Raw genomic sequence first — 13,086 nt, forward strand, 5'->3', positions numbered from 1 at the left:
GCATTTGTTTGCTTTTGTTAATGGGATGTGTATTCTGGCTTCATGGTTAAAGGATTGTCTTTTTTAATACAAATAAGTATACCAATCTTGAGCTTTGAATCGACCACAAAAACATTGCAGAATCATATCCTGCTATACTATTATTATTGTTATTAGTTTATTTAGCAGACGCCTTTATCCAAGGCGATTTACAGAGACTAGGGTGTGTGAACTATGCATCAGCTGCAGAGTCACTTACAAGTGCGTCTCACCCGAAAGACGGAGCACAAGGAGGTGAAGTGACTTGCTCAGGGTCACACTGAGTCAGTGGCTGAGGTAGGATTTGAACCGGGGACCTCCTGGTTACAAGCCCTGTTCTTTAACCACTGGACCACACAGCCTCCTTATACACTTCATGGATTTCATTGTGCACCAAACTAAAAATAATCCCAGTACCAAATTCTCGGGAGTCGGATTTGATCAATTTATAGAGTGCCTTAATAAGCCTTCGACACAAATCCAGCATTCTCCTTACAGTGGAACTGGGCTTCAGAATCTTCACCACTGCCTTCTCAAAACCTAGAACATGATGGCGCTGAAAAAAATACACCTGAGCAGTGAAAACACTGCGCTGAGAAAAGTGAGTGGCCAAGTGCGTTGGTTCAGTTCAACCCCAATAATATCCAAATAATACACGCCGTTCACCTTCCTTTCCAGGGTCCAGGCTTCACAACAGTACAGAACCGAGAAACAACATTACAACTGACAAGAGCAACTTGCATGACAAAGCCACACTTCCATATAATAAAACAAATAAAAGAAAATGGTTTCAGAGAGTAAGTTTATACATGTCATAAACGCACAGCTCACATTTCTCACTATATATTTCAAATAAATGAACGGTGTTTTGACAGCGAGTATATTACTAGACTCCCACAGAAGCGCACCTCGCTTCAGTCTCAGAACTCTAGCGTCTGTAGTGCAGTGCAGTGCAGCGGAACCTTACCCTGAAAAAAAAAAAATGTCGGTGAATTTGTGATACAGCCAGGGTATCTGAAAACCACGACAGTAATGAACCATGGAGACACAAGTGCACCCCCATGAAACATGAACCGTGCTTGACCTGCAGCATTAACAAAGGAAAAAAAAATGTGGAAGGTCTGTGGTTATCGCTGTTGATTGAAGCTCCCCGTGTTTCCCGCAGATCCGATGTGATCACGCTTTGCAGAAATGCATTTAAAGTGTAAAATGTGAAGGCCAGCACTGGGTTGTCGTTTTTGTTCCCTGCAGCAATGGTTTGCCAGACCAGAGGCATCGTTGTACTGTTATTTATTTTTAATGACCATGGGATGTAATACTACCTTCGACCGTTAGGTGTCACTGTTGTATAGTATACAATCATTCTGGATTTTTTATTACTGTTTTTTTAATCTGCAAGTTTCCCCGGTATAGCCCAAGTTCCTGCAGTTCAGCAATATTGGATACTGATCCTGTGAATAATAACCTTCTTAAATATGAGTAAAAAAAAAGGCAAACTTCTTTCTTTTTTTTTTTTTGTTTAAACGCGTGGGATGCATGGCGCCCCTGAGTATAGGAATATTACTATTAAATCTGTACCCGGCATGCCAGCCTCTTCCACTAGAGGGCGCCAAGACACAGGAAAGACTTGAATCACAGAGAAGCATGTTGAAGTGATATATCCCTTTCGGTCACGATTTTATTTATTTATTTATTTATTTATTTATTTATTTATTTATTTTACATTTTAAAACAGATTGTGTGACTCTATGGAGTCGAGAACTTGGCCTGCCATAAATTTTAAAAAATAAAAAAATAAAAATAAAAACATACATACATTATAAAATAGATACATAGATAGGAAACTGAACATGATACAATTACACACAGTGACTGTGGGGATTATTAATTAATTAATTAATTAATTAATTAATTAATTAGGGAGACGTCTTTATCCAAGCGACTTACAGGTGTTACAGGGCAGTGCAGGGTTACAATACAAGATTCATATTTAATATTTCAATACAGTGCAGTTTACAGTAAGTGCAAATAATTATACTAAAGTACAATATGAACTAGGTTGCAGCAAGTTAGGATTACAGCACGTAATGACGCAGTTGTGCAATATTGCAAGGATGGTGCATTAGCTGAGAATCCAGTGACGTGATGCTCAGGTCAGGCAAGTCCAGTGAATAGTAGGATGGGTAGATCAAGAGATGCACAAAAAATTGAGGCAGCCGTCAATTCTTTGTGACAGCGAGGCAATCTAAATGCTGCCCGCGCCTCAGCCTTACTTCCCCGTGTCGTGCCCTCGGTCGCGCCCTCAGAACACTTCACTTCCCCGGGCGTTCGTCATGAGACAGCAGCGAGCGCCTCGTTTCGGATGATTGTTCATGGAGCTGGACGGTTTGGGCAGTTTTTACAGAAATCCACAAATTGGCTCCTGGTCGCTTTCTGTCCTCTCCCCTCTCCCCGTCTGCTTCTCTTCTCAGGACTGCCATGCCCCCCCCCAACCCAAGTTCTCGTTATCACTTGTCATGAGCTGAGTGATGCTGCACGATGGCTTACCATCGAGGCTTAGCCGTTTATTTCGTTTATTTATTTTGCTGTTTTATTGATGTTTTATTATCTATTTTCTTTTCTTTTGAAATAACAAATACATCAACAAACACATCGCGCAATAAACATTTCAAGAACCCTCGTTCAAACGCCCACCAATGAATTCAACAACATAATGCAATTTATCTTTTTTTTTTTTTTTTTTTTTACTTAAATATACAATAATGCTTTGCCTCGCTTTCCCTCTTTTAACAAAGCACCTAATTAGATTCGGTGGTTTCAAAGGAAGTTTCCAGCTTACTGAAGTCGGTGTGTCTCAGTGTCACAGTTATCTAAAATACCACGCTCTTGTTATTACTGTACTTGCTAAAGCTGAAAAATTATTCTGCAGATTTGCCCAGGTCAACCCAGGAACTAGAAGATGATCAATTATCTTTCCACGCTACAGCTAAATATACTGAGACATTCCTTAACTTCCTTCTCCAGTAATCAAGTGTGACACTTCTAAAAAAAAAAAATAATAATAATGCTGAAAAATCTAATAGACAAAGTTTTAATAATATTATTAAAAGGGCAGATTCCATTAACAGGGAGGAGTTCATTCTCTATGCCTAAAACCTGCCCTGGGCTGCAGGGAGCACTAAGTTAATAGAATCGCAATAATGTGCTTATTCCAATCGTACTGTGTCTGACCGGGACAAAAAACGAAGGCTGAAAACTGGGACTGTCCCACTTTTCCCGGGACGTCTGGTCACCCTGTGCAAAAAGCAAAGTGACGGCATGGAAAATGATGTATATTTCTGTACGGTAAAGCACTGTGAGACGCAGCACACGCACCATCTAGGTCACAGTGTGATCATGTTCTGTGTCATGATTTCAACAAGCACCGTTATCTCTTTGTGATCTGACTGGTTTGCAAGTCGCTGCAAACCTGCTTCTGTTTTCAGGCTTTTTCATCTCAATGCTCTTGAGATGATTGTGAGAGATTAATAGCAATTCCTGTTTACTGCCAAAGTCTCATTAATCAAGCAAGCAGTAACCGCGATTAGGCAACTTACATCTTGATTTCTGTTTAATCAGCGTCACCTCGATATCCAAAATATATAGGTGGCAGTTACTTTATTATCTGTTTATTTAAGGACGAACCGCTTTTTAAATGACTTCTTTTTAAATACAAATTGTGTTAAAAAAAATATCAAGTCGAACCTTTTCACAGCTCCTCTGTAATGAATACAAAAGTGTGTTTGGCATTCTGTAGTGCAAGGAGAGCAGGGGAGTGCAAGTGGAAATGTTCAGACAGAAAGTGAGGCATTATGTCAAGGAAATTTAACAAATGCTCAATCCTGAGCACCTGACTGCGAACACACACCAAAAAATAAAAAACCTGGGAAGAACTAAAAACAGCAAGAGAGGAGTCATTAACAACATGCAAACTGGGAACGCTGAGCCAAGACCCTAGTGAGTGAGGAATTCTGCCATGCCATGCTCCTACTGGAGCTCCCTGGAAGCTACACAGTGTATGAACCTGTGCTGATTATTCTATACAATGCTGAGTCAAAGCCTGGCAGAACTAACAAAGCACAGAGACAGCATGGCAAAGTGTAATAAAGCACAGAGAGGTGTGGTGAAGCATATTCAGAAAACCTGGCAAACCAGGGTGAACGATGGTAAACGCATACTATAACCATGGGAAAAGAATGGGGTGGAAAACTGCAAAAATACTGTGGTCAACTTTTACAAGGATTGAAATCTGGTTTACCTCCCCGCCCCAGCCCTAAATTTCAAACGTGATCAAATGAATCTTGCCTGCATCTAAGTGTTTAAAAATATTTTACTTTGTGCAAAAGCTAAGTCCATCTCTGTGCTGCACTCCAGCATGCCTTGTTTCTATAGTGGTTGGCAATTTAGAAAGAAAGACTGAGCAATCAGTTAAATTGCATTACAATGCAGTATTATGTAGTATTATTTTTTCATATAAAAGCGAGGAGTGGAAATGGTACGAAAGGACTGATGTTTTCTTTGAGTTAATAAAATAGGGCTCAGATTTTTTACAGCACTGGTGAAAGACTCATTCGGATGCAACTGACCTGTTTCATCATTGCAAAATAGAGAGAAATAAGTAGCAGAAAAGGGTTAAGTTAAAAATATATCTATGTATAGTATAATTCAAAAGAATGAGCTGCTTCTTTCACGAGACCTTATCTGTGATGACTTTAATGTGTCGGAATCAAAACCAAACTCTTTCAACAAGAAAAGAACTCCCATCTCCCCACCACACTGCCAGCCCGCGATCTCACTTCCTGCTGTTAAATCAATCGCTTCTCATCACCAGCAGAATTTAACATGTTCCCAAGATACCGAACCCTGAAGGCAAAGCCCTTCCTGGCTAAGAAATCTGCCGTGCGTTTGGTCAGCAGAGGTTGATGATGGTGAACCTGCAGAACTCCCCAAGCCAAGGAAACTACTCAGCGTGAACATGATTCAAACTAGTGAGCACCTGATCACACGAACCCCTTATAAAAGTGTACCATAGTGAAGTTACACAGAATGCAAAAGCCGTTTCCTCATGCTTTTTGATAAGCTTTATTGTACCTCTCTGGGGTTTACAGGCTTAACTATGCTTTCATTATTCTTGAGTATATTTCAGGATACACTTTGCTATGCTTTTACTAGGGCAGTTTTATAAGGTAACAGATGAGTCAACCACATGTAACAGCCCTATCATAACTACAACACTAAGAACTGTGTCTGAACTGTTAGGGCTCTGGACTCTTGACCGGAGGGTCGTGGGTTCAATCCCAGGTGGGGGACACTGCTGCTGTACCCTTGAGCAAGGTACTTTACTTAGATTGCTCCAGTAAAAACCCAACTGTATAAATGGGTAATTGTATGTAAAAACAATGTAGTTGTATGTAAAAATAATTTGATATCTTGTAACAATTGTAAGTCGCCCTGGATAAGGGCGTCTGCTAAGAAATAAATAATAATACTGTTTTGTACTTTACTTTTCATAGCATTACTGTTTTTTTAGTGCCCAATAATTTTACCTGCAATTTTCTCCCCAGTTTAGAAGGTCCCAAGACCAGTGACTCCCCCTGCACACCACAAGGCTGTGCTTTAACCAGGTGAGCCACACAGGAACCCGTTCATACTATTACTGTTTTCAGACAGACCTACTGTCCTTATTAGATACAAGTCAATTAAAAGAAACTGGTTAGATCTTCTGAATTTGCATTATATACATGTTTATCTGTTTATTATCCCAGTATATTTATTCTTCAATTGCTATATATCCTTCGTTGAAAATGGTATGTATTTTTATTTGTAGACCTGAATTTAAAATTAGAAAGTGTTTATGATGTACATTAACATGTTAAATGTTGAAGAAGAAAACCAAGGGGGGGGGGGGGGGGGGGGCGGGGAAACACACACACACCGTGATAGTTTTTAAGGTTTTATTAAGTATCAATTACAATGCGTGGATTTGAATAAACAGGCATTGAATATGGCAAGGAGGGGTTCACTAAAAGTAGCTGTCTATAACTTTGAATACTGCATAGTAAAGCAACAGCAAGCTAGGTAAACAACAATATGGAATGGGAAACACATATCACAGATACATTTCAGACTGTAAAATGATGCTCCTTATCAGGGTGTCAGCGGGGCAGGCAGCAGGGTCTGCAGGACCCAAGCTCCGGGTCTAGATCTAGTGAGCTCCAGGGATTCTGCACGGTGAGTTCAGGACTTTGCTGATCCAGGGCAGGTACTCTGCAATGCGAGTGTAGACGTGGGGGAAGCCGTGGAGTCCACAGGGCTGCACACCGAAGGACACCACGCCGTGAGCGACTCCTCCGCACACCAGCGGGCTCCCAGAGTCTCCCTGGGAAAGGACAAAGCGCCGGTCAGTGTTTAATATTGGTAACAAAAAAAAGGTGTGCCACCTTTAATGAGAATAGCGTGGCCATACCTTGCAGCCCCCCTTGCGAGACGCGGTGCAGATCATTTCCTTTGTGATCTTGTCCCCCCAGTTTTGGTTGCACTTGTCTCTGTCCAGCACGGTGACGTTCACCTCCTGCAGCTTGCTGGGGTGGTGTGTGCCATTGCGAGCCGTGTTGCCCCAGCCACACAAGAGACACTCAGTTTTGCCCTTCAGGTCTGCCTCACTGTCTGGCAATGGAAGCACTGCAATACTGTCACTGAGCTTCACCTTTCTTTTCAGCTGTAACGCACAAGAGAGCGAAAGCAAATTTACCTCCTAAGCAATTTACGTGCTACGTCACTCTACTCAAGACAGCGTGCACAGAGTAACTTGGGTGTGTAGGTTCACCTTCAGCAGCATGATGTCATGGGCCAGGTTGTCAGAAGAATAATCTGGGTGAGGGAAGCTCTCCTTCACATCCACCAGCTCCTGTGTCGGCTCGTTTTGAGTCAGGTCGTGGGCTCCAAGTAAAACATGGAGCTGTCTATGAATAAACCAAAAGGACACAATTACAGCATCTTGAAAGAAGACATTTTCTTTTCTAAACCTGAACCCTGCAGCTCCACCTTGAGTCTTTAATGAACCCCCTGTAGAAGCTGAGTAACAAAGAGGCATTTCTGTTAGCACTGGTCTCTAAGCCTGGAGCTCCACTACCCTCTGCACCAGAGGTGGCACTTCCACTCTTTGATCCAACCAGGTCCAAATTCTTTAATGGAACCAATTGCCCCTCCAGGACTGTGATTGGACCCTCCTGCTCTATAAAGATACTACCAGATAGCTACTGTACGAGCAAATACTGGGCAGTGCCAAGTTTATTATAACCGGCATTGCATTTACTGTTGGGGGTTGTCTAGCCAAGTTATGGTTATCTATTAGGACTTAGTTCTGTTGCATCAATACTGATCACTGAACACAGCGCTAAACAATCCGAACGACTGTCAGACTGACCCTTACCGGGCTTGGCAGTGTGCAGCCGTCATGACAAAGTCCTCTCGCACCAGGAAGCCACCGCAGTAGGACATGGCAGCTTCCCCGTGGAACATCAAGTAAGCCATGTAGGGTCTGCTGTGGGGCTTGGCATCATGTCCTCCGATGATCCCATCCCGAAGCACGCCTGCGCCAGAAAACCAACAAAAAAACGAAATCGCAACATGCTGGGAAAATACAGTTTCAATGCGTTCAAACTGAATCGTCAGTGCGAAGAACAGATCTCAACGTGCACCCAAGGGGTCTCTTAAAAGGAAACCGTCAGTACTTGATAAGACTTTCTGAAACCTGAGAAAACTGAATGAAGCTGTAATTCTGTGCCTGAGGCTGCAACACAAGATGAGATAGATCTTGACAGAGCAATTCAAGTGAGAGCTGATTCATATCCTCCTGTATCGCATCAGTTACAAAGAAGGGGAAGAGAAAAACTGCAAGAGCCATAGGCTATGATAGTTATATTAAGAAAGCAGGCAGACCATTGCATTGGACAAGACTGCGACATCGATAACCTTTTAATGTAAGTTGCAATTCATTTCATGTGAATCAAACTACAGAAAATCTATGCAATGATCTGTCTACCATTGAGAGACAGCATGCAAAACTAGCTCCACAGCCAACCCACAGTATCAGCCTCAAACCATCATTAAATCAGCGATCATTTCACAAAGATAACGTTGCTATTTACAGCGCAGCTGAGGACAAAAGTTTTGCATCACCTAGAAGTTTAGGATTGAGACATAATTAAAAAAAAAAAAAGATATCTTTTATTTAACATCATGTAATCAAAGAAACTACAAAATGATATCGCAAAAGTCTACCGGAAGCCACAATAGTAGTACAGTAGTATTTCATGTTAGATTTTGAAATGTCCCATTTTTCAATTGTTGACAGTTTTTCGTAACATTACCAGCGCTGGTCAGGGTCGGCAACAGCAGGAGAGTGGAGAGAAGGTGAAGAGGAGCCATGGTGTCTTCAGGAGACTCGAGGGGAAAGCGCTGTGTGCTTCTCTTGAAGCTATATATGGGACACTAATACAGGAACTTCTCAGTTTTGAGTGTTTCCTGGCCACAGCAAAGTGTGAAAAAGTTACTATGAAAACCCACACGAGTCTCTGACTGTGATGAAAAAAAACACACAGATCATATCCAGGCATATACAGTGCCTTGCGAAAGTATTCGGCCCCCTTGAACTTTGCGACCTTTTGCCACATTTCAGGCTTCAAACATAAAGATATGAAACTGTAATTTTTTGTGAAGAATCAACAACAAGTGGGACACAATCATGAAGTGGAACGAAATTTATTGGATATTTCAAACTTTTTTAACAAATAAAAAACTGAAAAATTGGGCGTGCAAAATTATTCAGCCCCCTTAAGTTAATACTTTGTAGCGCCACCTTTTGCTGCGATTACAGCTGTAAGTCGCTTGGGGTATGTCTCTATCAGTTTTGCACATCGAGAGACTGAAATTTTTGCCCATTCCTCCTTGCAAAACAGCTCGAGCTCAGTGAGGTTGGATGGAGAGCATTTGTGAACAGCAGTTTTCAGTTCTTTCCACAGATTCTCGATTGGATTCAGGTCTGGACTTTGACTTGGCCATTCTAACACCTGGATATGTTTATTTGTGAACCATTCCATTGTAGATTTTGCTTTATGTTTTGGATCATTGTCTTGTTGGAAGACAAATCTCCGTCCCAGTCTCAGGTCTTTTGCAGACTCCATCAGGTTTTCTTCCAGAATGGTCCTGTATTTGGCTCCATCCATCTTCCCATCAATTTTAACCATCTTCCCTGTCCCTGCTGAAGAAAAGCAGGCCCAAACCATGATGCTGCCACCACCATGTTTGACAGTGGGGATGGTGTGTTCAGGGTGATGAGCTGTGTTGCTTTTACGCCAAACATAACGTTTTGCATTGTTGCCAAAAAGTTCGATTTTGGTTTCATCTGACCAGAGCACCTTCTTCCACATGTTTGGTGTGTCTCCCAGGTGGCTTGTGGCAAACTGTAAACAACACTTTTTATGGATATCTTTAAGAAATGGCTTTCTTCTTGCCACTCTTCCATAAAGGCCAGATTTGTGCAGTATACGACTGATTGTTGTCCTATGGACAGAGTCTCCCACCTCAGCTGTAGATCTCTGCAGTTCATCCAGAGTGATCATGGGCCTCTTGGCTGCATCTCTGATCAGTCTTCTCCTTGTATGAGCTGAAAGTTTAGAGGGACGGCCAGGTCTTGGTAGATTTGCAGTGGTCTGATACTCCTTCCATTTCAATATTATCGCTTGCACAGTGCTCCTTGGGATGTTTAAAGCTTGGGAAATCTTTTTGTATCCAAATCCGGCTTTAAACTTCTCCACAACAGTATCTCGGACCTGCCTGGTGTGTTCCTTGTTCTTCATGATGCTCTCTGCGCTTTAAACGGACCTCTGAGACTATCACAGTGCAGGTGCATTTATACGGAGACTTGATTACACACAGGTGGATTCTATTTATCATCATTAGTCATTTAGGTCAACATTGGATCATTCAGAGATCCTCACTGAACTTCTGGAGAGAGTTTGCTGCACTGAAAGTAAAGGGGCTGAATAATTTTGCACGCCCAATTTTTCAGTTTTTTATTTGTTAAAAAAGTTTGAAATATCCAATAAATTTCGTTCCACTTCATGATTGTGTCCCACTTGTTGTTGATTCTTCACAAAAAATTACAGTTTCATATCTTTATGTTTGAAGCCTGAAATGTGGCAAAAGGTCGCAAAGTTCAAGGGGGCCGAATACTTTCGCAAGGCACTGTACAGCTATGGCCATAAGTTTTGCATCAACATATAGAATTAACGCTTCATAAAGTTGAATGAAACCTGCGGCATGATGTTACATTACCGTATTGACTTGCATACCGCTTTGTAGTTTTCTGCATACTTAACAGAAAAACTGACATAAATTGAAAAATGTGACATGTCGAAATCTAACAATACTGTACTACTATTGAAGCTTCTGGTAGATTTTTGTGATATCATTTTGTAGTTTCTTTGATTACATCATGTTAAATAAAAGATCTAAATTATGTTCATACAGTTTTTTTTTTTAATGATGTCTCAATCCTAAAATTGTAGGTGATGCTAAACTTTTGGCCAGAGCTGTACCCTGTCCATGGTTCTGGGGTGAAGCAGTGGTTCAGTCAGCCTCTACTGGCACATTCTGAATTGTAAGAATCCCATCGGGTGTGCCTTATTTTTCTGTGAAGTTTTACTTTCCCATCAAGAACTATAACACACTGAATTGCAGAATATGTAGCAACACTGATTGAGAATCTACATCTGAGCTGAAAATCTTCAGTGCTTTCTCGTTCTCAGAGGAGGAGAAGGCTTCTCCGTTGCTTTTACACGTTCGATGCACTATGGAATATATATAAAGGCTAGATTTACTCTCTTAATGTCTTTTTCATACTAACAGGGCAGCACTGAGGAGTTTTGCACTTTGAAAGTTACACAGAAGGAGCCCTTTGTTCACCAAAAAGGGCTGGGGAGGAAACATATATAAAATATGCATACATGTTTTTGTATTCATGCCATTAGGGCATTCCTTTGAAGTGCGGGTGCATGTAAGATGAACTCTATGAATCAATAAATTCCTTTACGATGAGGCATTTTTTTAATGGGAGACCTTGAAATAGAATTTCTGAATCTGCTTTTCATGTATATGAGAGAGAGAGAGAGAGAGAGAGACTTTTCCCCCTTGTCATTTTTTTCTCGAATCAACAGAGATACATTTCTAGGCTCCTCTTATGTGTAGTATTTCATATGGCATTTCCCTTTATAATCACTGCAAAAACAAATCATGAATTGGTTATTGGTCTGTGAATAAAACAAAACATAAAGAAATCAAACAGACCCGGTCTCCCTGTGCTCGGGACTTTTTAGATGCGTGGCACGTGGCACGTGGCACTTGGTATCAATGCCCTGCCATTGCTGGTAATGCTATGGCACGTGGCACATGGATTAAAGTGTATTGTTCCTATCTTGGTTTTATGTTTGTTTTTCAACATGTTCTTGCACCTGCCGTTCTTCTCAAAACTGGTGGTTTTGTGGTTTGTTTTGGCGTTGCTAAAATTCAGCTCGACTTGCATTTATTTGTTAACACCTCTGAAGTGAGCAGGTGAGAATCTCGAACACAGTGCCCACAACCAACAGTCTGGTACTATTGTATCACTCTGCCACACGTCAGAGCAACATTAGCAAGAAACAGAGATTCTGCCTTCTAGGAAAGCCCCCCACATTGCATACTGGGAACTGAAGGCAATGTTGCAGGTCTCGCTTTTTAGAAACTAAGAAAAAAAATATCTGGTGGATTATGACTGCATTAAGAGTTACAGGGTTCGGTTCTGACTATGCATCATACACACTGCAACCTTGATACCTTGACACACGAGACTCACTGAGTTGCAGGGCTACGGTAGCTAAAAATGCCAGCAAAACAAGCTGACTCTACATGACATGGTGTCAGCAGTGGGAATCCAATTCCAGCTCATTTGGTTAAGATACCCACTGAGTGCCATTGCATACAATGTCTAATGAATTGGCATCACAGCCCCTTGAACTGAATGGGAAAGCAAGGGCTGGACGTGACCCGTCAACCGTATGGTCCAAAGATGAACATCTTACCATTCAAAATCAAGAGCAAGATCTGAAGTCTAAGTACGGGTCCTTTGTTCAAGTCAGTATTATTAACCACTAGGAGGCGATCCATTACAAAATGGGCCAGTGCGTACAGGCAAGAATGACAAATCCTCCAGGGAACAGATCACAATCCCAGTGTATTTATCTTGCTCTTAATTGTATTATTACTCGTACTGTGATTCTTGAAATGTATTTTTGTTCACGATTGTAAGTCGCCCTGGATAAGGGCGTCTGCTAAGAAATAAATAATAATAATAATAATAATAATAATAATAATAATAATAATAATAATAATAATAATAATATAGGGTAAACCTCCCTAGCAGAATCAATAACAGCATAGCCAGCAATGGCAGTCCAATGTTACTATTGCATCCTATCCTCCCAGCTGCTCGTGTGCTTCCATTGCCACTTAGAGCAGAACCATTGCAGTGCCATTGCAGTGCTGCTTCTTGCATTGCCAGTGAGGACATGGGAAGGATGCAGCCAGAGTACAGGTGAGTAAGTATAGGACCAGTGCAGAGCCTCAGCACCTCTGCTGTATACAGGGAATGGTTTGGTAAAGCACGGCTCTCAACCCTGATCTTTGATGCGTTGCTACCCCAGAGCCAGGTGAGCTAACAGCGACTCACGCAATAAATAATACATAAATAAGAAAATCATTATATGGTAGCAAAACACTGTTCTTGGCTCACACTGGGTAACACATGAAGTCAACAGCGGCACAGGCAAAGTCTGTTAAATCAGGTCTAGACTAAACTATGTCCTTTTTTTTTGGTACCTGGACCACAAAATACTTTAGGTCATGCTCGCCCCCTGTTTTTTTATTAAACACAAAGTGGCGGTTTTAAAAAGAAAAATAATAATCGTAGCAAAAGAGCGAAAATAAGGTTTT

General features: G+C 41.4%; 1 protein-coding gene across 1 annotated transcript; it reads right to left on the reverse strand.

Annotated features, from left to right (window-relative positions):
• Positions 1-5,997: 5,997 nt before the first annotated feature.
• LOC117428982 (duodenase-1) lies at positions 5,998-8,565 on the reverse strand. Its single transcript, XM_034048056.3, has 5 exons — positions 8,430-8,565; positions 7,490-7,649; positions 6,884-7,019; positions 6,524-6,775; positions 5,998-6,436 (listed from the first exon to the last, which is right to left on the reverse strand). Exons 1-5 carry the CDS (start codon positions 8,485-8,487, stop codon positions 6,263-6,265), a joined length of 780 nt encoding a protein of 259 aa, XP_033903947.3. The 5' UTR covers positions 8,488-8,565; the 3' UTR covers positions 5,998-6,262.
• Positions 8,566-13,086: the final 4,521 nt, after the last annotated feature.

This window comes from Acipenser ruthenus, chromosome 49 (genome assembly GCF_902713425.1).
Source record: "Acipenser ruthenus chromosome 49, fAciRut3.2 maternal haplotype, whole genome shotgun sequence".
In the NCBI taxonomy this organism is placed as follows: domain Eukaryota; kingdom Metazoa; phylum Chordata; class Actinopteri; order Acipenseriformes; family Acipenseridae; genus Acipenser; species Acipenser ruthenus.

Coding starts and splice junctions, on each gene's coding strand:
- LOC117428982 (XM_034048056.3), bottom strand. CDS start 8,487: ATGGCTCCTCTTCACCTTCTCTCCACTCTCCTGCTGTTGCCGACCCTG. Junction 7,650..8,429: donor GCCGACCCTGACCAGCGCTG/GTAATGTTACGA, acceptor TTTCTGGCGCAG/GCGTGCTTCGGGATGGGATC. Junction 6,776..6,883: donor ATGACATCATGCTGCTGAAG/GTGAACCTACAC, acceptor TGTGCGTTACAG/CTGAAAAGAAAGGTGAAGCT.